We start from the raw sequence: 24,439 nt of genomic DNA, 5'->3' as shown, positions 1-24,439 counted from the left end.
TCCGTTTTGCAATCTGCAGTTTGATACGAGAAAACGCGCGCATTTCAAAATCTGAAACGAGAGAGGTTTCTGTTTCAACCGTGGACTTGTACATTAAAAACATTTCTACACTTATCATATTCTTCGCTCTTTCATCAAACGAAAAACTAAATTCATCAATCTTATTTGTTTCTTGTTTCTGAGTTTTTGGTGAGTAACTGATACGTGCTACTCAATCTTTCATCTATATTATTACACTGTTTCTTTCGTTTCTAATTTCTAATGTCTTCGATCCTGCTTTCGCATCAGGTTTGCGTTGTCGTTCAGCTAACATGATTGTGTTATTTGGAGCGACTCTATACTGAATATGATTTTACCTTGCCTTTCTAATTTGGAATGTTCAAACTCAGACACTGTGCTAGGGTTTCGGTCAAGTCAATTGCACTTCAGTCTAATATATGCTGATATTTTACAGTCTTAGGTTAATTTTGTGAATGTTTCGGTTATACTCATAAAATTGCTTCTAAGTTGCGAACATTAACATCATATGTGGTTTAATTTGTAGTTTTAGGCGTCAATGTCAACTCTAAGGGAAAGCACAGAGAGCGGAGCTACGAGGAAACGAATGAAACCGGAGGTAATTGTTTTTTTTGTCTTTCAATCTTTTTGTATCCTGAATTTACCTTCCGTTCTTTTCGGCGTCATTTATATCTTGTTTTTTATTGCATAATAAATAGGTGGAAGAAAAGGTGGGAGATGAAGCGGAATCAAAGACTGTAGAAGAAGAACAACAACAAGAATTTGAGGCCGACGTTACTGGATCTGAAGAAATGGAACTCAGTATCTCTCTTATTCTTGAGAAGATTGAGAATTATACCCAGAGGGTAGCTATATTTAGTTATACACCGTGTGAAGCTTGGAATCGTTGTGTATAATTAATTCATCTAACTCTTTCACATGCTGAACGAATTGCATGTAGGTGTCTGAGCTCCTAGAATCAGGGAAAACAATGTTAAGGGCGCTAAGCGATGAATTTGAAGGGAAAATTATTATGTGAGCTGTGAAGTTGTCACTAAACATTCAGAGATAAGAACTCTTTTACCTTTAATATTGTTAGCTTTCTGCGGTATGATCGTACTTCACAATATGTAGGATTCACAAGCATCAAGTCGAAAAATGGCAGGAAGAAATCAGAGAATTGCGTGCACTCGATGCTTCAAATGAGGAAGCCAATGCTCTTCTGCATAATGCTCGATATCTTCTTCAGCCCATTCGTGATGACTAGTGAGGGTAATTTTCTGATGTCTAAGATCGTTCGCCCTTGTTCCCCCATGTATTAATAAGAAAAATATATAACCTTGGTATGAGTTCTTTTATTGTCAGTAGGAATTGAACAGAGGTTTAGAATAACTCACGCAACCTGTTCAGCCAATCGAGTTAGACTCTCTTGACCTTGGTAGGTGTTTGAATGAGTGCTATGATACCCAGGGAAATACTCAAGCAGTGTTGAGTCATATGGAATTTAAGATTGAATTAGTTTGAATTGGACTGTGGTCCATCATCTGGCTAATCTTAATGTGCAATATATACTCATCACAATTGGTTAATATGGGTGGAATAGCATAATTTTTACTAGTAATAACACTCGATCGGCAAATCTGTCGAATTTAATTTCGACAGCTGGCAATTCAAAAGCAAGAAAGCTGTTGTTTTAATTTAGCAAGTACTACATGGTCAAAAGATGCGTGTCAAGTCCTTATTTCTTAATGCATTTTTTATCTGAACTTGCCTTTTCTTGAATCCAATTTGTTTTGACGAATTTCCCGACTATGAGTTGACCTATGCTAGGACCTAACATTTGTAAGGTTTGACATTGAGATGTATGTTCACATGCAGGTTTTCCAAGGTTTGCGGATTGAGTGAAAAATCATGAGATCTATAATGTCTTACCATTTACCTGGATCCCATTTGTGCATTGTTAGATGTAGTCTCTACATATACATAGAAAATGTATAGATGGTTAAATAAAAGGAAAAAAATTCAACATTACCAATTTAGTGGTTGCTTTGCTTGGTAGCAAGTGAAGGGGAAAACTTTAAGGTTTATAGATATCGATACACTGTGCAGGAAATTAACTTTTATAGCTTTATTTGTATTCTGCTATATACTTACTGGCTAACAATAGGTTGAGAATATCGTACAAAGGACAATATGATATGAACATTGCATTGAAGAGAACAACTAGCCATCAGTGGAAAGAATGATAGCATATGCATGTTATGTCACTGTTTATACTCTAGTCTTTGTGTATAGATTCCCTTGTTCAGTAGTCATGAATCACTGAAGGACATAAACCACAGAAAGGATAAAAATACTCTACACCTGATGAGTTGTAATCTCATCGTTAACGCTATTCAAAGTACATGACAGTGTTGGCAGATTTAAGTTATGCTGAGGCAAGGATTACTCTACGAATGAGGTGACCTGAGGAAGCAAACATAATTACGCTATTTGCACGTTTTTTAAGTCATCCTCTTATGGCTTTTTTTCATTTAGCATGGATTTGGGTCTAGAACGCAAATATGGTCACCTATATTTCTCGATCAAAATGTTTGTTAAATTCATACAACTTCACTTTTAACTTGGACAAGTAAAATGAAACATAATTGTTGTTTCCACATTATTCCTGATTTGTTTTTCCAAATTATTGAATTGCGAACATATTTTAGTCAGTGGTCCCAAATTGCAGCAGGGAAAGAAGGGGTTGGAGATACGGAGAAAATGCAGAGTATGTAACAATTCACGATGTTTTAATGGTGTAATTTTCATTAAAAAAATATTGGTTTATTTGAGCTTTTCATCTTTTTTGCTTGTTTTCGGAATACTTTTTAAGTTTTTGAATTTTTATAAAATTTATTCAATAATTCTTTTATTATAATCAAGAGTGTTACAACTATTTTTTTCTAACAACCTAAAAATTAAAAGATTGATAATAATTCAGCCTTAAATATAATATACAAACTTAATGAAAATTTGACACAATACATTTTAAATAACAAAAAATATTATTTTAATAATCACGTTTTTTATTTTATCTTCTTCACTTATTTTTTTATTCAACATTAATAACACTACACGGGCACTTTTGATAGAGTCACATTGGTTTTCTTTTACTGAAACATATTTTGTTTTAAACTTTAACATGGTTATTTTTAATAAAATGGTTGGACCACATTAGATCTTCTGCAGATTAGATAGTAAACTCTGAACATGCAAACAATTTATTAGTTTTATGTTATAAAACGTTTTACAAGTATAAAAACATAAAAAATAGAATAAATAAATATTTTAGGATTATATTCATTAATTCATTTTTCTCAATTTATGTTTTTTACATTTTAATATGTGAAAAATAAATTACAATAAAAATGAAAAATAGTAATGAACAGTTGTCATTTATGGGTCATTTAATTCTAAGGTATAGAAAGAATTATTTGCAAAAACATTAAATTTTAATAATCAATTAGATTAAAATTAAATTGACACTATATCACTTGTCCTCTAGATAGCAAGACACACGTCATAGTTGACACATGTCATAGTGACAAACATATGACGGATTGATCTATTATTCTATATCTTACTTTCACGCTAAGTTTTTGTTCGTAATTTTTTATGTGACAATTTTTTTTAAAAAGGATCTTAAAATTTTTATGATAATTTTTTTTAATGTTATATTATTATAATATAGTTTATATTTATTTTGTAAAAAAAATATAAAAATTTATTTCAATAATTTTTTTATTACAAGTAGTAAGAGAGTATAAAATTTGAACTAAGAAAAAAAATCAATTTCACAAGATAAAAAATATATTTAATCTAAAAATAATTTTTCTTTCAAGTCACAACTTAAAAAAAAACTTCGGTGATCATATAACTCAATAATTACTTCAAATAAATTATCTACTTTTCCCAAAAATACCAAAAACTTAAATAAACTATTTTAGTTTATTTTTCATTAATCCTCTTACTAAATTTTATCAACAAACAATAACATATAAAAAAGATATATTTTAAATGACTGACATTAAATATTTCTTTTATTAATAAATTACTTTTCACCTATCATTACTCCCAAGTTAAATATATATATATATTAAATCATTTCACCACTTCCTATCTACATGTGTTTACAACACTTTATCACTTACTAAACAAATTAATAAAAATAATAATTAAACAACTTCCCAAAGAAACTCAAGATTGGATGTACACAAGCAAACTTCACAGTCAAAAGCTAATAAAACATCAATCAAAATATGGTGTATTTTGAAACCCCGAATTTCATGATTTTCTTATTAAAAAAATATATCAAAGAGATAAGAGAGAAGATATAAGATTGTTAAATATACGACCGCTATAAATTCAATATTTCTCATATTCAACAATCAATCCATACAAAAAATAATAAAAAAATTCAACAATATCATAATAATTATTTAAATTGTTGTGTTAGATAACTTAATCTAAATTATCCTGTTTATAATGTTTTTAAAATAAGTTACACACTACAACTAAATCCTCAAAGTTCACACTCTTTTGTTCTAATTTATTTGTCAGGGATTTCAACATTAATATTTCACATAAAAATTATTGAAAACTTATTTTACTCATAAAGAAATAATACTAAAAAAAGTCTGTCTTTGATGATTATTAAACTTGACCTAAATTTTATATCCATTTCTGTCATCAAAATTTTCTTAAAAAAAGTCTTACATTATTACAATTGAAACGTCATAATTACATATTTAAAAAAATAAAAAATAAAAATTTAAGGTTTTTGGAATCAACTCCTTATTCTAATAAGCTTATATAAAAGTGATATTTTAAAATTAAATATTTTATTTAAATTTCCCCTTAATAATAACAAATAAAAACGAGAAGAATAAAATTAAGATAGGAGTAAAAATCTTATATTTAAGAGGAGATAAATAAAAGAAATGATAATTACTATGAAAATAAGGAAAAAATAATTTTTATTTTATTTTGTTTGGATTAAAGAGTAAATTTTGGGATAATTTAAGGAAAAGTGAAAGGAAAGTAAATTTTTTTGAGTTAAAATAAATACAATTGAAAATGAATGAAAAATTTGTAAGTTATACGATAAATATAATTAAAACTATATTTTTAATTAAAAAATAAGATTATAACTTTTTTTATATTTAAAAATAATTAAAAAAATAAAAATTTAATTTAATTTATTTATTAATATATTTAATTTATTTGTAATTAAAATATTATTTTCGGTATTGTTGTCAACTTTTTAAAAAATTATAAATTGTATAAAATTGTTGGAAGATGAAATTGTTAATTTTTGTTTGTTTCAATTATAAATAAAATCTCAATATTTATAATTATAAAAAATTAAAAATTTAATATTTATAATTATAAAAGATGTCTTCAAAATTTAAAAAATGTGATAAAATTTTAATAAATTAAAAAAAAGTTACCCATAAAACTGAAAAATGTTATAATTTTTATTATTAGAAGACCATATCACTGCTTATTATTGTTTCTCTTTTGGATGATTATATTATATTATTTCTTTAGGGTCAGGGTTTTTGTTGCTCACACCGTCTTCTCTGCAGCGCGAGTCACCTAGGGTTTACAATCTCGCAGTTCAGAGAATATGGCGACAGTGGTGCCAACCTCCGAAGAAGACGCTGCACTCTCCGTCGTTCGATTCACCTCTGAACTTGCTTGGGCCGATGCCGGTCCCGAGGTCTTTCTTCCTAATTCTTCTCTTTATCTTCCACTGTCTTCAGCACTTCTCTGTGTTTTTCACTCGATGTAATTATAGATGCCTCCTTTTTTTTTTCTTTGCTTTTGTGTTGGTTTCGGTATGAAATATTTGCTTTCCATTGTCTGCTTGGGACATGACGGTCTGTTCAGGATACACTGTCTATATGCTTAGTTGAAAATGCTTGGAGAACTTAAAATTTAATCTGAATTTGTAAAACTCGGTGATTTTGGATTGAATACTCAAATTTTCCTTGGAACTTGTTCTGCATCATTATTTTTGCTGTAGATATTTCCAGATTCACGTTGCTGTTCAGAAAATGAAAGAGGGAGTGACATTTAATTGTTCGTTTGGTAGGTTGGATGGGAAGAAATTGATTTAAAAATAGCAGGAATAGTATTTTTTGTATGTAGCTTTAGGGTTGGTCTACAATATTTTCCTCTATTGCTTCTCTGTACACTCACTCTTCTTGTTACATTGTTACATGTGTCGCGTTGTTGCATTATTGTTTGAGTTTGGTGTTTGTATTATTCATGAATTTAGTTCTTCCCATCATGTTTTGTCAGGTTGCTGAGCCACAAGTTAGTAGACTCTGCATGGAAGCTGAAGAGTTTATTGTTATGGGAAAGTGGTTGGAGCTAGCATCGTTGATGATTACCTCTGCTGAATTGATTTTCTCAAAGGTTTCCGAAAAAGGTAGAGTTATATTTTTTGCTTGATATTGGTATAAACAGCTTTTGGTGTTGTATTCCTCTTGCATTTTGGCCTAGTTCCACTTCATTGCTGAAAACATGAGCCGTATTTGGTGTTTATGTGTTATGCAAATCATCTTTGCTGGGATTCTCCTGCAACTGTGCCACTTTGGTTGGTTGTGCATTGTTGACCTGTGGTATTCGCTGCTGTCTTTCTTCTTTATTCTCTTGCATTCGTGGCTTCCTTGTTGGTTGTTTCATTTCTCGCTTTTTGCTTTAGAATCCAATTTGTTATTGCATAGAGAACTGCTCAGGGTGATAGGATATGCCATTAATGGTCCAGCTCAATGTGAGTGTGTTAACAAGTTCTGCCATATCTTGTATCAGATATAGAGTCCATCTTCACTATCATTTGCAATCTTGTTACAAAGACTGTGAATCCAGATGAAGCAATGGAGATTGTAAAGGTTGTAACTGCAAAAATACTTCAGCAGCCAAACGAAAAGCCTGCCGTGCGATTGAAAATGTAATATCATATGATGCTTGGTTTTAAAATTTCTGGTGATGCATGCTGCTGTGAATGTTAATATTATTGTTTTTGAAATATCTTTTCTTATCTTTTCTCTGCAGTTTGATCAATCTGTACAATCTTTTGGAGACTCCATACTGCCAGTTTTATGTCTACATGAAGACTCTCAATTTAGCCATTGATGGGAAAGTCACTGAATTTATTATACCTTCATTCAAAAAGATTGACTACTTCTTGAAAGACTGGAAAATTGGGATACCAGAACAGAGAGAGCTCTTTCTTGCCATTTCTAACATTTTGAAGGAAAATAGAAGGTATAGCAGAAGTGAATTCCTATTAATGCCAATTTTATTTATTTCCTCTTAAACTCTCTTCAGGGTGGGAGTACTGTACTACCTTAAGTTTTTTACCATCAGACTGCTCTCCTATGCGACAGCAATCTTCTATCTATCTTTCAATCCTCTTACATGTTTTTTAAAGACAAGTAATTAGTATTTCATCTTATTTTATCTCAGCATGTCAAAGGATGCTTTAAAGTTCCTGACCAGTTATCTGGCAACTTTTTTGGGAGAAGATGCCCAAGTTTTGAGTGAAGCCAAGGAGGAGGCTGCACATGCAATTGTGGAATTTGTAAGGGCTCCTGACATCTTTCAGGTACCTTCTCCAATATGTAATTATGATGTTTAATAGATTGTACAATCTTTCAGTTTCATCTTCCTTCACTGTTCAACTATTTCTAGGAGTTAACTTTTGTATTGTCTAATAATATCACATGTTTTCGATTGCTTCTGTTGCTTTGATGCTGCATGATTTTGTGGTCTGTGTCTGGATGTGTATAATTATATATAAGTATGAACCAGTGGAAATTACAATTTTCTGATCAGTACTTAAACGACATAAGGTGATTAGGGCACTTTCTTGTTATAGGGTAGGCCGACTTTATTTAGAAATTGCAATTTTTGTTTGCCATCATGGTTTTTTACTTAGACACCTAAGTTTGCCATTTTTAATGCCATTGTTGGTCTAGATTGATATGAGTTCTGGAAAAAAAATTCACTAAGTTGATTATCATGTAGTGCGATATTCTAGACATGCCGGCTGTTGCACAACTGGAGAAGGATGCCAAATATGGTTTGTTATATGAACTTCTTAAGATTTTTGTCACCCAAAGGCTGGATGCATACTTAGACTATCATACTGCAAATTCCACCCTGTTGAAAACTTATGGTAAACACTGTTCATGAACGATTATCATTTACATGTAGTTACATAACTGCGTTTTACTTGATGTTACTATCAAAATGTTATGATGTTGTTAGGCCTTGTACATGAAGAATGCATTGCTAAAATGAGGCTGATGTCATTGGTCGATCTTAGCTCTGATGCATCTGGCACCATTCCATATGAACTTATCAGGGACACATTGCAGGTAAATTTGTATTTGGTTTCTATGTGTTGTAATTGTGTTCTTCGTATCATAAATGAAATCTTGCAATGCCTCTTTCAGATCAATGATGATGAGGTGGAACTGTGGGTAGTTAGAGCAATAACTGCCAAGTTAATTGATTGTAAGTTGGACCAAATGAATCAAGTAGTCGTTGTTAGGTATGTTCTACTTCCATCTATTGTCTTTCTCTGAACCCTACTATCTTTCTATACTATAATCTGGACACATGGATGTGCACCTCTTGGCCATGATTATTTTGTTGAGCATCATATATCTCCCCATGTTGAAAATTCATTTTGCTGTTATGCACAATTTAATGCAAGTGTTAAATTTGCAGTCATCCAACTGATCGTGTGTTCGGTCAGCACCAATGGCAAGCACTGAGAACAAAGCTAGTGACATGGAGGGTAAACAATTTCTTGTCTATAATTTTCAGAACTATAATTAGTTATGCCATAATGCACACAAATATTTATAGTATTCCAATTTTTGTACAGCCATCCACATAGTACGAGGATGACAATTGAATTCATAAATTCATTTTAGAAAGAAAAGAACTATCGTTGTTAACGTTTTTTAATCAGAATTTTTGAAATGCTTATGACTTTTTTATGAATAAAAATGCAGTTTGTTTACCACCAACGTAAAAATTTCATTTATTCACTATTGATGGTGTATACATTTTAAATATTATTATTTTTTCCTGGAGAATGTTTGCATCTGCTTATCTAGCTAGCTTTTCACATTAGATCATTATTATGCGATATGTTCTACATGATGGTAGTGCACTTACTCGGATTTTGATTGTTGAGTGATATGTGATGAAGTGTCATTGCTTCGGCACAAGTAACTGATGTTATATTCACTCTGACGTTTGATTACATGTTTCCTATTTTTAGGGAAATGTTGCAAATGTTATCACTACCATTCAGGCAAACAAAATAACGGAGGATGGGCCCCAGGCAGCCCAAGGTTTGGTAGCTCGGTGAGGACGTTTTCAAGTGAAGCAATCTGAGTATCTAGATTTTATCCAGGTGGAATTTTTTGATCTTAAAACAGTGTAATTTGTTTTGTTACAATTTTATAAATTTATTATAGTTGACTACTGACTCTAATTGTACTACCCAACTTTGGGAGAGAGCTATTATTATTGAATTTTACGTTTTGTTGACCTGCCTCACGATTGCGTCGAGGATATTCTCCCAGTCGGTCCTTCACCTTTTATTGACCCAAAATAATAGCTAGACTGAAAGTCGGAATTTGTGGTCTTATCTTGTCAATTTAGTTGGGAGTTTAAAAATGCCATATTTGCCTAATTGCTCGAGGTGCTACTTTTTTGCTGTTTGAATCTGAAAAACGGTGTGGTAGGGTACTTGTTCTCAAGATCACTGAGTGGTGTGTCTCGCAATTGCTAGAGGTGATACATGTATTGCGTAAAATTAAGATGCACAACTTAAGTTGTCACATCAAAAATTGATATCTAACCATGTTTATTCTGCTTAATACGTGTACAATTACCGAATGTCATTTTATGCTGTGGTATTTTTCACTGTCCTCAACAAATGAGAAATTGTCACGGTGAATAATCTCACTTTTAAAAATTAGATACTTGTTCAACTAAAGTGCAACATGAACTGAGTTAGAAAGATCAGATACAGTTGAACCTTGAAGCAAGTCTTATTTTAGTTTAACAATTAATTTTTTGATAACTGGATACGAGAAAATGTACAGGGACTTTCATTCAATAGCAAAGATGCAGCTAATGTTATCGTTGTATATCATTCCTAAAATACTTATCAATCCTGTTATAACTCTTGTTTGGTAAATTATTTAGACGACAATATTCTTACCTTTTTTAATTTAGATAGTGTGATGTTTTTTCTTCATTATTTTTAAGTAAGTGAAGGTTGCTTGTAGTGAACTTAGTGATTAATGTAAGTTTTATAATGATTATATTTTTGTTCGTTTTCCATTTTTTTAAACGTCAAAACCATAAAAAATCAACAAGATGAAAAAATGGAAAATAAAATTAAAAAAAAATTACTTTTATTTTAAAGAATTCGAAGACAATGAATCTTCTAATCAACTTTCTCACAAACAATCAACTGATAATAAAACATGAAATTAAAATAGAGATGTGCAGTTGTTAGAGGTAATTAAAAAAATGAAATTATGTTTATTTAAATTATTTAAAAAATTTAGAAAAATTAAAATCGATTTTAAAACTAATATGGAGGTGAAGGTACTAAGTTAAGCTGCTATACTTCTAGTGTGTCGTAGGCTAAATCGCCCGGCCCAATGTCAGAAAAAGATTTACCAGGGCGCCGCACAGTCGGAATGTACTAGAAGGAATCCAAACATGAGTAAAGAGACTGATTGCCACCAATTACAACACAAGTGAGTGGAGTGATAACAACAGAAGAGAACAAACACGACAATGGCTTCTTTGTGTGGGCGAGGCACAATAACAGCAATACGTCGCACTTTAATTTTGACCTCCAACTCTAACACTAATGCTAACACCTTCAACCACACTTTTTCCTCACTACTTTTACCGCCTCCATCCCCACCCATTTCGGTTTCAAATTCTCACGCCCTTCAGCGCCATTTCAGTTCCACCAAAAATCCCGTCGACACCAAGCTCAACTTCTCCCTCTCCGACTCCGACTCCGACTCTGACGACCAAAACATCAATACCCAAAAAGAAACCGGCAAAACAAATAGGGTAGTCCCACCCCCTTACGACCCCTTCAGCAAGAAGCCCGCAACAGAAGACCCGAAGGACCCAAAGGACTTGCAACAGATTTTCCACGACATGAGGAGCGGCGATGGGTTGTTAAACCACGCAGTGAAGATGTTCGACGCATTATCCAAAGACGGTCTGACCCACGAGGCACTGGAGCTCTTCGGCCAGATCAAGGACAAGGGTCAGATGCCCGACGTGGTGGCCCACACCGCCATCCTCGAGGCCTACGCCAACGCTGCGCAGCCAAAAGAGGCTCTCAAGGTTTACATGCGCATGCTCGCTTCTGGGGTGTCGCCCAACGCCTACACCTATGCTGTTCTCATTACGGCTCTTGCTGCTGATGCAAAGTTTGTGAAGGACGCTATTAAGTACCTTTTGGAAATGATAGGTAAGGGGATGAAACCCAATGCAAAAACTTATACCTCTGTGTTTGAGGGGCTGCTGAAGGAAGAGAGAATAGATGAAGCTACATGCTTGCTGGAGCAAATGAAGGCTAAGGGGTTTGTTCCCGACGAGAAGGCTGTGAGAGAGGTTCTAAACAATAAAAGAGGCCCTGTGTTTAGAAATCTCATAAACGTTCTTTTTGGCAAGTAGTCAAACGTACTCAACTCTCACTGTAACATTGTTTGAACATGTTCAAGTGTGATAATGAAATATATTTCTTTGTCTTTGGTTTATACATGTACTATTTGTTCGTTATGCATTTCACTTTGGTCTGCATGGATGACAAATAGTAGATAGCGTAATACAAACACTCGTCACAACATTGGTAAAATTACGGCCGAGACTAAATTGTGTGACAGAAAGTAATATCATGATTCATGAACTAGTGAAAACCATATTCCTTGTCATTTTTTGAAACATGACGGTTAAGCTGACAAAACAGCATTGTACAGTTAACTGTTCTTGCCACAAAAAATACAATGATGCCGCAATGAAATGATAAAGAGATATTACAATAAGGGTTAAGACAAAAATGTTCATTCTTTAGACGGGTGGAGACCTCTCCGTAGAATACTAATAAAACAATAGATATGTAGTGTAAGATCGATTCTGTGATTCTTTGGGGAAAGCATCTTCAATTTCTTGAACCCCCCACGTGCATAGTGCAGCTCAAAGCATCTTCAGGGCATCCATAGTGCAGCTCCCTAAGTATGGGATTAGGTGGTGCCAGAGCGAAAGATGTACAGACTAGAAAAAGTCTCGTTTTTGGCGACAATCTGATGCTCGATGCCCAGGTTGTCCACAATTAAAACAGGCCCCTCCGTGCCCGCCGCCTCTGCAAATGCACGTTCAAATTTCGTTACGTATTAAATATTACATAGATAAATAGACACAAGTAAAACAGTTACTATAAGTTTATAACTTGGGATGTATAACCTGTTTGGTGATGAAAATCTGTTTGATCGTCCACCTCCAATTAGCCAGTCATCGCCGCAGTTTTTTCCCATTCGAGACCTGTTGTTGCCTGATCTGAAATTTCTACCGCCTCGTCCAAACTCATCATCAGAGTCTTGGCCTCCTTCCCATCCCCGTGAACTTTTAAAGCCTCTTTGATCCCTAGAATTAGAACCCCTTCGGTTACTTCTGTCTCTGTCAGAAAACTTCCCATAGAAATCACTTGCAGGTTCATCATCTTGCAAAGGAGGTAACTGCCAATGCAATGTGAATTTACATTTGTCAAATTGTTATTCCAATACCATAAACTGATACCAAAATAAGGTTGCTTAGTAGGGGGAGTACACTACACAAACAACAAAAATTAGAAAAGAAGATTAGCCAAACTTTGTTATTTACCTTGGTGATTTTGGAAATAGTGTTCCCAGATGGCACTTCCTTTTTTAGCAACTCTCTAGCAATTTCCTCCGGGAGATCAAAAACAGCTCCTTTAATCTGATACAAACATTACCAACTTTAGAATAAATTGAATGGTGCGATGATTATCTTAGTAATACTGAAGTTCCTTACAAAAAAACTAGCAGAATAGAAATAAATAGTAGTACTCAGCTACAGACCCTCTCATCTGCAATTAAATGTATTTTTCCAACTTCATCAGCAGCTGAAGAATAAACATCAGAAAGAAACCCAGTGACAGATCTTGCAGAAAAAAATCTTCCAGAAGTGTCTGAATCTCGAGTCAGTTGCAAAGTAATCCATCCCTACAACACCCGAGTTTTAATAAACAATAAAATAACCCATGCCCACACATCAGACACACACATACATATATATGAACTTTGATATTTAAGAAAAAAAAAAACAGTTAACTTAGAACCAATATTGTGTTCTAATTTTTCTTTGACGATTAGTTCCAGCTTAAAATCAAGGATCAACTGATCAAAATATTAAACGAGTAGCAAACGTTAAATATCAAAACCATTTATACCGTGATATTTAGCTTTTTATTGTGCTGAATAGATTTTCATTAGATTCAGATGGCACATCCTTTTCATGAAATATAAATCATTATGTATAGTATCCCAGAAGGAATATGGGAAAACAATAAATCCTTTAGAAAATTTCAAGACTTAAATTGCAATTTGAAAACATATGCTTCTACAACACCTGTTCATGATTGATAAGAGACCGACATGATGGAGGTCTAGAGAATCCACTCATATGTGCTAGAGCAGCTGCAAGGGCTCTTGCTCCTTGTTCTTCAACCAGTTTTTGTGCAGTTGCAGTGAAAAATTCAACAGACTCTGGATGAACTCTATTAAGTGTAGCAACAACTTGCTCAGCAGATGACTCCAAAATTTCTTCCATAGCTGGTGGACTAATGAATTCAAATTTGCAGCCAACATCATGCTCAAGGGATCTAACTGTTCTCTTCTGGCTACTGGTGTACATCAATATGGCAGTACCCTCTTTTCCTGCACGCCCAGTGCGACCAGAGCGATGTACAAAAGTCTCAGCATCATTGGGAAGTTCATAATGTATAACCTGAAAAAACAAAGTAACACCAAGGAGCTTCTCAATATGTTGACAACAGACAGCAGTTCGGTATTTGACAAAAGTATGAAAGTAGATTTGATTTCAACAAGATTGTATTACAAGTTACAACAAGCAAACCAAACTTAAGAATTGAGATATTTTAATCTCAAATAGGCAATAAAGATCTAATCCAACCTAGGGATAAGATATCTCAAGACTCAAAGTACAAGACCCTCATTTTCCAACAATTGAATAAAACATGAATCTTCATTAAAAATCCTAATATCTAAATTACAATAATCCAAGTGGCTGGGTTTACTACTTCAACGTTAGTTGGCATCAAGTATAAAATTAACAATAGAAAATAAATAAAAAAATTGCTAAAATTTCAAGAAAAATCTTAATAAAATAAAAAGTTGGAAAGAAGGACTTGACCAAAAATCATCATTTTGGACTTACCAAATCAACATTGGGAATATCAAGTCCACGAGCTGCAACATCAGTGGCAACAAGCACTGTGAATTTCCCTTGCCGAAAACCATTTAATGTTCTCTCTCTCTGATGCTGAGATATATCACCATGCAGTGCTTCAGAAGCCATACTTCTCGTTAATGCCATCGATACTTCATCAGCATCCCTTTTTGTCTGCGTAAAAACAATAGTCTTTCCACCCTTTGCATAAACCTAAACAGCACAATAACATTCAGTAAAATTATTGAACTTGAAGTATATTCACAAATTTAAAACTAATTAAATTTGACACACATGTAGTTTAAATTTGCAACAGTAAAATGAGCCTTAGAGAATTCTTAGCCATAAGTTCATGTCAGGGTATAAGATTGTGATTTGTAAAATCATAACAGCAAACTTACAGTTATAAGATCAGAAAGAACTATCCGTTTTGAAGTGGCAGTGGCTGATAAAGCATAAAGTTTGATCCCTTCAGCAAGTTTCTCTTCTTGTTCACCAACCTTGTTCAGAAGAAAAGGGAAAAACATCATAATCAATTTCCTGTCATTAAAACACATCTTAATCATGACTAATTTTCATTCCAGAATAATGTAAGCATTATTAGAATGCACAATTGCATCTGTTTGAAAAAAAAAAGAATCAGAAGAAAAAAAGTCAGTTTAGTGGAAATTCATTCATGCTTTCCCTCTGTCTCTCCGAATCCATTATATCAAACATACAACAAAATGTTTCCAAACAAATGAAAAAAGTTTATGATGAGGAATTGCATCACTGATGTTGTAGATTATTTAAACACACAGTGTAGTTATGACCAGCTTTTTACTCACCCAAAGAAGCCATGTAATAAGTCAGTAACACAAGCTAAGGATTATGCTAATGCGGTCAAGACAAAGAACCTTTCTTTCCAAGGTTCCATCCAGGTCAGTTTTAGTGTTTTGCACCAATAAGTTACAAATAGTAGGGGGTGGTTACACGTACACCTACTAGATTTTGTAGTCAGGACAGATTGAAATACAATTGATAAATTACTAATTATGAAATAATAATCCACTTGTAAGTACAGAACATGTCTTCTATACTGGACAATATTTTGAAAAGTATCCTCACAGGCTCACTCATTACCAAAGCAGACACTGTTTTAAACCACAATCCAACATATCACACAGAGCCTATTTCCCTGCACAGCACCACTTCTTGTTATGAGAAATCTAAGATGACCATGTTATGTGTCTCGTGCTAAACAATGAATCTACACTCGTAGTCCATAAATAAGTAAGTGCATAACAACTCTGCACATTCAGAGAGAAGACAAGCCAACAAAAGCAACAAAAGATTTTACCAAATCAATTGTCAAAGGATTGTTCAAATGCTTTCTGGACAGTTTCTTGACCCAACCAGGCATGGTAGCAGAAAACAGCATGGTCTGGCGCTGCGTGGGAACCTTATCCAAAATGACCTCCACATCCTCCTCAAACCCAACAGCAAGCATCTGATCTGCTTCATCAAGCACCAAATACTGCACCTCACTCAGATTAAGGCTACCTCCATTCACTAGATCAATTATTCTACCCGGTGTTCCAACCACCACATCAACACCGCGCGAAAGTGCACTCTTCTGTGTTACATAAGAAACACCCCCATAAACACAAACCGTTTTCAGGTAAGGTGCTGATTCTTGCATCTCCTTCTCAACTTGCTTGGCCAACTCCCTAGTAGGTGCTAGGACCAATGCCTTGGGAAGATTCCCATGCCTCCTGCAAAAATTAAACACAAACGCACACGTGAATATATGAAGCAAGATAACCTAAAAGACTAAATCATATGCATGAATAATAATAGTGTGGACCTGTGAGAATTTTGCTCATGACCATCTTCATCAGCAGTGAGGCCCTTGAGAATTGGAATTCCGAATGCCAATGTTTTGCCAGTGCCGGTCTTTGCTCGAGCAATGATATCTCTACCTTCTAGTGCAGGCAGTAACACAGCTCTCTAATCACACCATAGAACAAACGTTTACATTTGTGGTAGTTGAAAAAAAAAAGAAAAAAAAAAGTACTGATACCTGAATGGGAAAGAGGCTTGTGATTCCACGTTTTTGTAGGGCATGGACGAGGGAGGAAGGTAAAGACAACTTGGAAATGTCGAGTTCGTGGTCGCTGACGTGGACAGGGGTGGTGCCGGGTTGGTGGTCATAGCCAAATTGGAGGCTATTGTTAACGTCGTCCAGAGTTAAACCCTCGAAGGGTTGTTGGGTGAGAATGGAAGAAGTGGGGGTGGCAATGGCCGAAGGAACGGAAGAGAGCGTGGGGTTACGGGGAAGGGCGTTGAATGAAACGGAGGTGGTTGGTCTTCTGAGGAGTTGGAGAGAGGGGTTTCTGAATATGGAAATGGAAGAAGAGAGAGGTATGGTGGAAGAAGAAACCATGTTTGTGCTGTGAAGAAGAATATGAAGAAGAAGAAGAAGAAGATGAAGAAGAAGATGAAGCGGCGAGGGGATAAGGCCACGCACTTTGTTGGCTCTGAAAGTATGGCCTTTTAAACCTCTCTAAGGCCTGTCTCTCTTGCACTGAATCAGAGATACTTGAATTTCGATTCGGATCTTTTCCGGGTCATGTCTGCAATACAATTTATATAATTATCATTTAATATTTAACCTTTTTTTAAATATATTTCATAATTTATATAAATTTGGTTGACATAAAAATATATCATGTATTAACAATGTGATTTTATTATTTGTTAAATTTTATGTTAACTATTTAAAAAATATTTTTTTTATTGATTAATCCTGTAAAGCACTCCTTTATTAAACATGAACATAAGAGTTAAATTAATTAATATTAAATAGCTTTTAAATGTGCGTAATTCAGTGTTCAAATTATTTTACAATATTTCTATTTCTTTTCTTCATTATGTACTATATCTGTTTATGTTTACTCTGTTTTTCAATTTATATTATTAAAAAATCATTTACGATGTAGAATTTCTTAAATTATAATTTACAATACATTTGGATTAAGGAAAATAAAATAAAAATATAAATTTATTCATAAGTTAAAATTAATTTATAATGACATAAAAATTTACTTGTAACAGTTTTTAAAATTACTTATTTAGTTATATAGAATGTAATTTTAAGTTGTCATAATAAACTAATTTGACTTTTATATGTTTATTCAAAGCTAAGCCTATAAAATTGTGTTTTTTTTAAATGCCATAATTTGAAAACGTGGAATTAAATAAGAAAAGTTACGGCATTTAAAGAGATTAAAAATTAAACAGATAAAGACGATTAAGAAGAATAAACAAAAACATTAGACAGAGAATATAGGAGTAAGAAAAAAGTGTGAAAAATAATATAGTAATAAAACCTTAAAGCAAACATGAATTAAATAAAGCATAAAAAATGATCGAAATTATATATTTTTCTGTACCGTTGTGCATGTGAGCACTGGGGGAATAGAATTAGAATTAGAAAGGAAGAAATTGAGGTATTGGCGTGTTAGCGGCACTGTGTCTCCCCTTCCAAATTCCGATTCCTTCATAGCCGCCATTCTTTGGTGTCCACTGCATCTTCCTCTCCTTTTCCCGTTCATTCTCTTCCGACAACTTCCCAGATCTGCTCCTTTTCCCGCCAACAATCTTTTTCTCCCATTCTGCCTAGGGTTTACACTATCCTCTTTCTACCGGCTCCTGCATCAGCCTTCGTGTCATGAATTCGGCTCCGTTGGCACCACTCGCCGATTACCGCTGACGGAGATTCGAAATTCGGCCTCAAAATGGTTCCAATCTTATTGTACATCGTCGCTTTCCTTTGCACGTGCGGAGCTATTGCGTTGTCCTTGCTTCACATTTATAAACATCTTCTCAATTACACCGAGCCTACTTATCAGCGCTTCATTGTTCGTATCGTTTTTATGGTCCCGGTAAGTCATTCATTATTAATGCCTCTTTCGGAATTTGATAATTTATCATTGTAATAATTATTATTAACGAAGTTTTGTCCTTTTTATTTTCGGAAAATTAAAATATAAATTGTTTTGTTGTTTTTTTTTACTATTGTTTTGGTATAGCAGCTGAAATCTGTGCTGTTGTGCTTTGTTTTATTTGCCGTCTTTAGTAGCTTAAGTGATTATGTTACATTTAAACTTAGTTGAAATATGAAATTAAATGCAAGTTATGGCGTGGGTAGCATGCATGTCAGAAAAGATTGTTAAATGAGGTATTTGTGTTAATGGAGAAATGGAGATTGTGCGTTGTTCCATTTTCTTCGTCTTTGAAATTGAAAGTTCTGGAAATCTTTGCAGCTCCTTTGGTGGTCGCACCTTCGTTTATTTGGTTTTTGGTTTGGTTCTAGGCCACACCTGTTTTACTTTCTGTATCTGAGGCTTTTTTGCTGATCATTCGTTACAATTACTTTCCCGTGCCGTGTATATGTGATTCCTAGTTCGTTAAAAACATTTGTATATATTTTATTTACTCTCTATTTTCATGTCACTGAGCTGTTGATCTTTTACTGGGAAACATACCGGTTTGCTTTCTGTTTTCTGTCTGTATGATTTGGTCCACTCAATTTTAAAATTTAATTTTCTAACAGGTTTATGCGTTGATGTCATTCTTGTCGCTTGTTCTACCTGATGGTTCAATCTATTTTAATTCAATCCGGGAAATGTAAGTTATTTTATGTTTCTGTTTTTGTTGTGGTTGTTGCCATCTTGAATTTTAATAATTTATTTTATTATTTTGTGTGTTCGTTTGTGTATCCTGGTTTACATGTCAATTTTTATTTGTTCCTTTTGTTCGTGTAATTTGGGAGATAACCTGTATCCGTTTATGGCTGAACTACATGCAATTATTCTGCTTAAATCTTATCTGGGTGAATAGTCAGATCAGAAGTAGTTCTAGGTGTCATTCTGTCCAGAAATCCCTAGAAGTTTCTTGTGGAACTTACTGGTTTAGTATCCTTCTCCGGATGGAATCAATCCAACCCTGCGTACAATTTCATGTCTTTTCCTTTTAAAAAAATAGTTTAGCTTTTGTACATATCTGATCATGTAGCCACTGAACAGAGCTTGAGAGTAGTATTATTGTTATTCTCATATTCTGTTCATTACGTGACTACTGAGAGGTGGCAAAGGAGGATGTTGCAGCAGAAACCCTGCTTATTCATGTGATGTTGACAGTCTTTTACATTTTTGAGTGTCCCTGCCTTTAATTCGTTAATGTCATTTGTTACTAGTTTAAAATATAAATGAATTTGTGACCTATTTTATCAACTGGAAGCAGTGCATTTAATAACATTATCCTGGCTGCTTTTTCAGCTATGAAGCTTGGGTTATTTATAATTTCCTATCACTGTGTCTCGAATGGGTTGGTGGTCCTGGAGCAGTAGTCCTAAGTTTATCTGGACGGATTCTGAAGCCATCATGGTTTCTGATGACTTGTTGCTTGCCTCCAGTGGCACTTGATGGGTGAGTTTTTGGTAATCTGATTCATATGTTTTTAATTTTTTTATTTCAAGTTTCTGTGCCTGAAAATTGATACCTAGAATTTTCCTTAGAATTAATGTATTGCCAACTTTTGTAAGTGGGATTATGTAAGTTGTGTTATTTGAAAAACTACGAAGTTTTGTGCGAATGTAAAATCTTCGGATCCCAGGGAAACAAAAGTATGATTCAAACATGTAATGTGAGAGCTTTATTATTATCATAGTTGATGATCATCTCTCATTCCTGAACATTCTGCAGGCGTTTTATACGCAAATGCAAGCAAGGGTGTTTGCAATTTGTGATTTTGAAGCCCATTTTAGTTGTTGTTACACTTGTACTTTATGCAAAGGGGAAATATAAGGATGGAAACTTCAGTCCAAAGCAATCATACTTGTATCTCACAATCTTCTATACATTCTCCTACACAATGGCTCTGTATGCTCTTGCTTTGTTTTATGTGGCATGCAAGGATCTGCTTCAACCATTCAACCCAGTCCCAAAGTTTATTATAATAAAGTCTGTTGTATTCCTAACTTATTGGCAGGTACTTCTCATGCCTCTTTCTTTTTATGGTCTATCCTTTCCTTGTATTATCAACTCTATCTGTTGCTTTGTGTAAGCTATAAGACTTCACTTCTCTAGTTTTTTGCTCAAAACCCAATTATTTAAAACATCTCCCAACTATATTAATAACCCCCATAAAAATCTCTAGTCCAGAACTGATTCTAGTAATAATGGAGTGAAGACTATGACTCATGGGTTTGTGTATATATGCTAAGATGTCATTTTGCTATACTGCCATGATTAATTTTTGGGCTGTATAAGACTGTAACTCTTGTCAATCATGCAAAAGTTGTTCTGCTATTCTATGAGATTTAGAGTTTGAAAATGATTCACTGTTAATTTGATACTGTATTCCTGATAGAGGTTTGACGCAACTTTTTGTTTCTGATATTTTAGGGTGTCTTAGTTTTCCTTGCTGCAAAGTCAGAATACGTTAAGGATGCAGATGAAGCTGCTCTACTTCAAGATTTTATCATTTGTGTTGAGATGCTTGTTGCAGCTGTTGGACATTTTTATGCATTTCCATACAAAGTATATGCTGGTGCTAACATAGGTGGATCCCGTGGGTTGTCAGCTAGCCTTGCTCATGCTTTGAAATTAAATGACTTCTACCACGATACCGTCCACCAGGCCAGTCTCACTTTTAATATTCTTCACATAGTTTTACTTTACCATCATAATTCTATGCATCAGACTCGATGTATTACTGCGCAACCATCATGTTGCAGTTCTAGTTCCATGGAATTTTCTGTATAATTCTTTTGTGACTCAATTTGCTTGTTTAATATCTGCTGACAGTTTGATATTGCTTCTGGCAGTTTGCACCGACATACCATGATTATGTTCTATACAACCACGGTGAAGGTGAAGAGGGACCTAGGAAGTATAGGTCACGAACTTTTGTTCCAATTGGCCCAGAAATGGACACTGTGAGAAGAAATAAGCATTTGTTTGGAAACAAACCAGATGACATACAGCTCTCGAGCTTTTCTTCTAATAGTAGCTCTGCCTCAAATTCTGGTCTCAATTCCGAAGTGTCACATACTGGTGGAGTAAAATCTTCCTTGCTCGTGGATGTGTCAAATTCTTTGTCTGTGCCCTACGATATGACACTTATTGACTTGGATGCATCCAGTTATCCTGAAAAAGTTCCAGCAGCTGATAAAGCCGGTACTCGGCGATAATGAACATTCAGAGCCAAGTTAGTGGGAAAATTGTCACTGTTGAAGAGAGGAGAGAGTAATAGGGGCATCCTGCATCCTTCTCTTCTAGGGGAGAATTGAGTTAAGTGTGGTTTGTTTGATTCCAGGAAAGCGTGTAAGCAGCAGGTCTGGCGCTGATCGCTATGTCAATGCTGCTTAAAAGCCCTAATCTCTCCCAAGACCCAACAAAACCAATTTTTGATAATTGGTCTTCCGTGTTGATACTGTGATTGTCTCCACTGATTGCGTATCGTGTGCACATCGTATATACAGAAACAGAAATAGTTGGCTTACTTCAAACACGACAGATCCTGAGTTGAGTGAATTTGGATTATAACTAAACTAAGATCGATTATTTTCTCCTTCGCACCATGAATACAAAACAATGTTGGATTTCATACAATATCATTGCCATCATTTTTACCCTTTTTCAAAATTTGCTGTATAGATTTTTATTTCAAAGATTTTCTGCTTCGGGAATGTCTTCGCTTGCAGATGATGACAATATCTATTGTATTACTGCTAGCTACTCATGTGGGCTGAATCACGTTTTTTAATCCTTAGTTTTCCAAGGATATTTTTTTTTATTGCTTCGAGACAAAGGCCTCAAATAACTGAAACCTTGCACGACCCATCTTTCATAATTTTATATTACGCAGGAATTTTTTTAATTATACTAATGTGCAAAAATAAGTGCTAGCCCTTCTTTTCTTTTCTTTCACTCTTAATAACTAAAATGTAATGTTACTGTCTACATCTACGACAAAAAAAAAAGGGTATCATCAATATACTAATTTATATCAATAGTTTGCACTTCCATCATGATCATATGTGAAATATAAAATGACCCAGTAATTCCTTCATAAATTGGGATACATCAAGCATCTTTTAATATTTGTCAATTGGTCGTCGCCTTCATCAATAGCTTTTGAAAACAACTCATGCTTCCAATTCACACAATTAATTATGATTATCTTCAACATGTAGCATCATCCTCTTCATCATCATCATACATTTCGTTTCATATTGTTGCCATTTTTCGGTTGTATTCAGGCACTATCTGCTGTTGTCGCCTACATCACAACGTTTGGTAGTGACAGTAACTACTGGTCCTTTTTGCATTTATTGGAAGACGCCTATGCTCATGCTTTGGTTCACCAACAATGCTTTTGGTCCCACTGGTTCGGCAATGATGCTCCTAGACCCCCTTCATTGGATGTCTCTGATCCAACCCTACCAAAACATCCGTGGAGCCCACAAAAGTAGAAGGAAGATCGTCTCCACTTGCATGGACCTATACGGATAATATATGTAGGAGGAGATCATGGGAGTTTGTTTCTGCTTAAATAATATTACTCATATACATACACAACATAAACTGCCACAATCTATAAACAGAAAGTAATAAGTGCAGGGTCAAACAAGTAAGGTCGATCACAAAAGTCACCGTCCATATAAGTGAGTTTCTTTTTAGATTAAAGTTTAGGGAAAGAAGATGACACGTCAACAAAAATATCTCTCTACTCAGATATCTGATATATTAGAATATCCAGTTTTACTAAGCTCAACAACCTCTTGGAGTAGTCTAAGTACATGTATGTATTCACTTCATCCAAAATCACTTTAAAACATCAGATAATAGTTTTAGATAAATATTCTTATGTGTGTAAAATGATTGACTTAAAACAACTTTTAGTAATTTTTATGTTTGGATAAAAAGTATTTGTACTGAATTATATCATTGACTTCTAGAATAAAAACTTCTGTTATTAGTTTTTCAAACTGTTACACAAATCCATGTCCACGTGTTAAAGTGCTTACAATAATGTTACATGAGAAGAGAGAAAAAGGAATACGAGTGTTGTGTTTGACTTTAGCTACCATGGTGGCTTAGCAAACATAGCAAAGTAAAATTAGGGGCGTTGAATTTCTACAGCTGAGAGTTCCTTCAGACCCTTTTACTTCGCCTCTTCCACATACTTATCTTATGATCTCTGACAAAACCCTTTTTTCTATTAAATATTTTAATGGCTCTGACTTGAAGAAGACAGAGCCAATTATATTAGCTTGTGTGCTACTTTTCCTTGTGTGTTTTCCCTCTCTTCTTCTTCTTAAGGACCCTCTTTCATACTCCACCGTTTTCTCTCTGATTCAGAACGGTAGTGAGCTTCAGATATCAAGTATCAAGGCATGGGTAGTGTGAGTTTGAACCCATTGTTTAAGAGTGAACCTTTCGGGTGTTACTACTACAACAACAACAACTACTACCCTGAGCAGAACAGCACCATGTTGGAGAAGAGGCTGGTATTCCTGAGAAGCTACCAGTTCTGCAGAAAGAAGAGTCTGACAGAGAGAATCAAAGGGTCTTTGGTTCGTGCCAAGAAAATTGTGTGGCTAAGGCTAAGGTCTGCCTGCAAACTGAGGAGGTCCTTGATCTTCTTTTCCAGGTTTAAATGCGGTTTCTATTACCGCAGGAGAAGGTTCTTCCAGCTTCTACACACCACCAACAACCGAAAAAACGAATCTTCCTCATGTTTATGGTAAATCAAAAAGAGAGAGCGAAACCTCATCTTCTCACATTCAGAG

The 24,439-nt window shown here is 34.4% G+C and overlaps 5 protein-coding genes across 6 annotated transcripts; 4 read left to right on the top strand and 1 right to left on the bottom strand.

Moving 5' to 3' along the window:
* Window positions 1–5: 5 nt before the first annotated feature.
* LOC137828206 (uncharacterized) lies at window positions 6–2,217 on the top strand. 2 transcript variants are annotated; one of them, XM_068634676.1, is made up of 7 exons: window positions 6–189; window positions 289–460; window positions 545–616; window positions 717–863; window positions 959–1,032; window positions 1,132–1,269; window positions 1,876–2,217. In XM_068634676.1, the coding sequence occupies exons 3-6, from the start codon at window positions 557–559 to the stop codon at window positions 1,262–1,264; spliced, it is 414 nt and encodes a 137-aa protein (XP_068490777.1). In that variant the 5' UTR covers window positions 6–189; window positions 289–460; window positions 545–556; the 3' UTR covers window positions 1,265–1,269; window positions 1,876–2,217. The 2 variants fall into 2 exon arrangements, with proteins under 2 accessions (XP_068490777.1, XP_068490776.1); XM_068634675.1 differs by lacking the exon at window positions 289–460.
* Window positions 2,218–5,545: 3,328 nt separating this feature from the next.
* LOC137830138 (uncharacterized) lies at window positions 5,546–9,627 on the top strand. The gene is made up of 10 exons (XM_068637301.1): window positions 5,546–5,761; window positions 6,346–6,475; window positions 6,859–6,997; window positions 7,102–7,314; window positions 7,516–7,654; window positions 8,077–8,227; window positions 8,320–8,429; window positions 8,508–8,605; window positions 8,785–8,854; window positions 9,347–9,627. Exons 1-10 carry the CDS (start codon window positions 5,669–5,671, stop codon window positions 9,434–9,436), a joined length of 1,233 nt encoding a protein of 410 aa, XP_068493402.1. The 5' UTR covers window positions 5,546–5,668; the 3' UTR covers window positions 9,437–9,627.
* A 1,104-nt stretch (window positions 9,628–10,731) lies between these two features.
* Window positions 10,732–11,870, top strand: LOC137830137 (pentatricopeptide repeat-containing protein At4g38150-like). Its single transcript, XM_068637300.1, has one exon. The coding sequence runs from the start codon at window positions 10,885–10,887 to the stop codon at window positions 11,785–11,787; it is 903 nt and encodes a 300-aa protein (XP_068493401.1). The 5' UTR covers window positions 10,732–10,884; the 3' UTR covers window positions 11,788–11,870.
* Window positions 11,871–12,020: 150 nt separating this feature from the next.
* Window positions 12,021–17,231, bottom strand: LOC137830136 (DEAD-box ATP-dependent RNA helicase 3, chloroplastic). The gene is made up of 10 exons (XM_068637299.1): window positions 16,661–17,231; window positions 16,445–16,587; window positions 15,938–16,352; window positions 15,000–15,098; window positions 14,587–14,811; window positions 13,759–14,136; window positions 13,209–13,352; window positions 12,991–13,086; window positions 12,574–12,845; window positions 12,021–12,472 (listed from the first exon to the last, which is right to left on the bottom strand). Exons 1-10 carry the CDS (start codon window positions 17,021–17,023, stop codon window positions 12,385–12,387), a joined length of 2,223 nt encoding a protein of 740 aa, XP_068493400.1. The 5' UTR covers window positions 17,024–17,231; the 3' UTR covers window positions 12,021–12,384.
* Window positions 17,232–17,885: 654 nt separating this feature from the next.
* On the top strand, window positions 17,886–22,289 carry LOC137830135 (uncharacterized). Its single transcript, XM_068637298.1, has 6 exons — window positions 17,886–18,524; window positions 19,196–19,269; window positions 19,920–20,069; window positions 20,346–20,631; window positions 21,048–21,281; window positions 21,470–22,289. The coding sequence occupies exons 1-6, from the start codon at window positions 18,378–18,380 to the stop codon at window positions 21,833–21,835; spliced, it is 1,257 nt and encodes a 418-aa protein (XP_068493399.1). The 5' UTR covers window positions 17,886–18,377; the 3' UTR covers window positions 21,836–22,289.
* The last annotated feature ends 2,150 nt before the right edge of the window (window positions 22,290–24,439 follow it).

The sequence above is a fragment of the Phaseolus vulgaris genome, chromosome 7 (genome assembly GCF_000499845.2).
Source record: "Phaseolus vulgaris cultivar G19833 chromosome 7, P. vulgaris v2.0, whole genome shotgun sequence".
Taxonomy (NCBI): Eukaryota; Viridiplantae; Streptophyta; class Magnoliopsida; order Fabales; family Fabaceae; genus Phaseolus; species Phaseolus vulgaris.
Note: the sequence above shows the minus strand (reverse complement) of the source record. Positions and strands in the feature narration are given on the sequence as shown.

What these genes read in the sequence shown, in the direction of transcription:
- LOC137830135 (XM_068637298.1), top strand. Translation starts at nt 18,378, where the DNA reads ATGGTTCCAATCTTATTGTACATCGTCGCTTTCCTTTGCACGTGCGGA. An exon ending in TTTAATTCAATCCGGGAAAT is followed by an intron (nt 19,270 to 19,919) that starts GTAAGTTATTTT and finishes CTGCTTTTTCAG; the next exon opens with CTATGAAGCTTGGGTTATTT. An exon ending in CCTCCAGTGGCACTTGATGG is followed by an intron (nt 20,070 to 20,345) that starts GTGAGTTTTTGG and finishes AACATTCTGCAG; the next exon opens with GCGTTTTATACGCAAATGCA.
- LOC137830137 (XM_068637300.1), top strand. Translation starts at nt 10,885, where the DNA reads ATGGCTTCTTTGTGTGGGCGAGGCACAATAACAGCAATACGTCGCACT.
- LOC137830138 (XM_068637301.1), top strand. Translation starts at nt 5,669, where the DNA reads ATGGCGACAGTGGTGCCAACCTCCGAAGAAGACGCTGCACTCTCCGTC. An exon ending in CCTGCCGTGCGATTGAAAAT is followed by an intron (nt 6,998 to 7,101) that starts GTAATATCATAT and finishes TTTTCTCTGCAG; the next exon opens with TTTGATCAATCTGTACAATC. An exon ending in CACCCTGTTGAAAACTTATG is followed by an intron (nt 8,228 to 8,319) that starts GTAAACACTGTT and finishes TGATGTTGTTAG; the next exon opens with GCCTTGTACATGAAGAATGC.
- LOC137828206 (XM_068634675.1), top strand. Translation starts at nt 557, where the DNA reads ATGTCAACTCTAAGGGAAAGCACAGAGAGCGGAGCTACGAGGAAACGA. An exon ending in TTGAGAATTATACCCAGAGG is followed by an intron (nt 864 to 958) that starts GTAGCTATATTT and finishes AATTGCATGTAG; the next exon opens with GTGTCTGAGCTCCTAGAATC. An exon ending in TTTGAAGGGAAAATTATTAT is followed by an intron (nt 1,033 to 1,131) that starts GTGAGCTGTGAA and finishes CACAATATGTAG; the next exon opens with GATTCACAAGCATCAAGTCG.
- LOC137830136 (XM_068637299.1), bottom strand. Translation starts at nt 17,023, where the DNA reads ATGGTTTCTTCTTCCACCATACCTCTCTCTTCTTCCATTTCCATATTC. An exon ending in TTCTTTCTGATCTTATAACT is followed by an intron (nt 14,812 to 14,999) that starts GTAAGTTTGCTG and finishes TGTGCTGTTTAG; the next exon opens with GTTTATGCAAAGGGTGGAAA. An exon ending in AGATTTTCATCACCAAACAG is followed by an intron (nt 12,473 to 12,573) that starts GTTATACATCCC and finishes GTGCATTTGCAG; the next exon opens with AGGCGGCGGGCACGGAGGGG.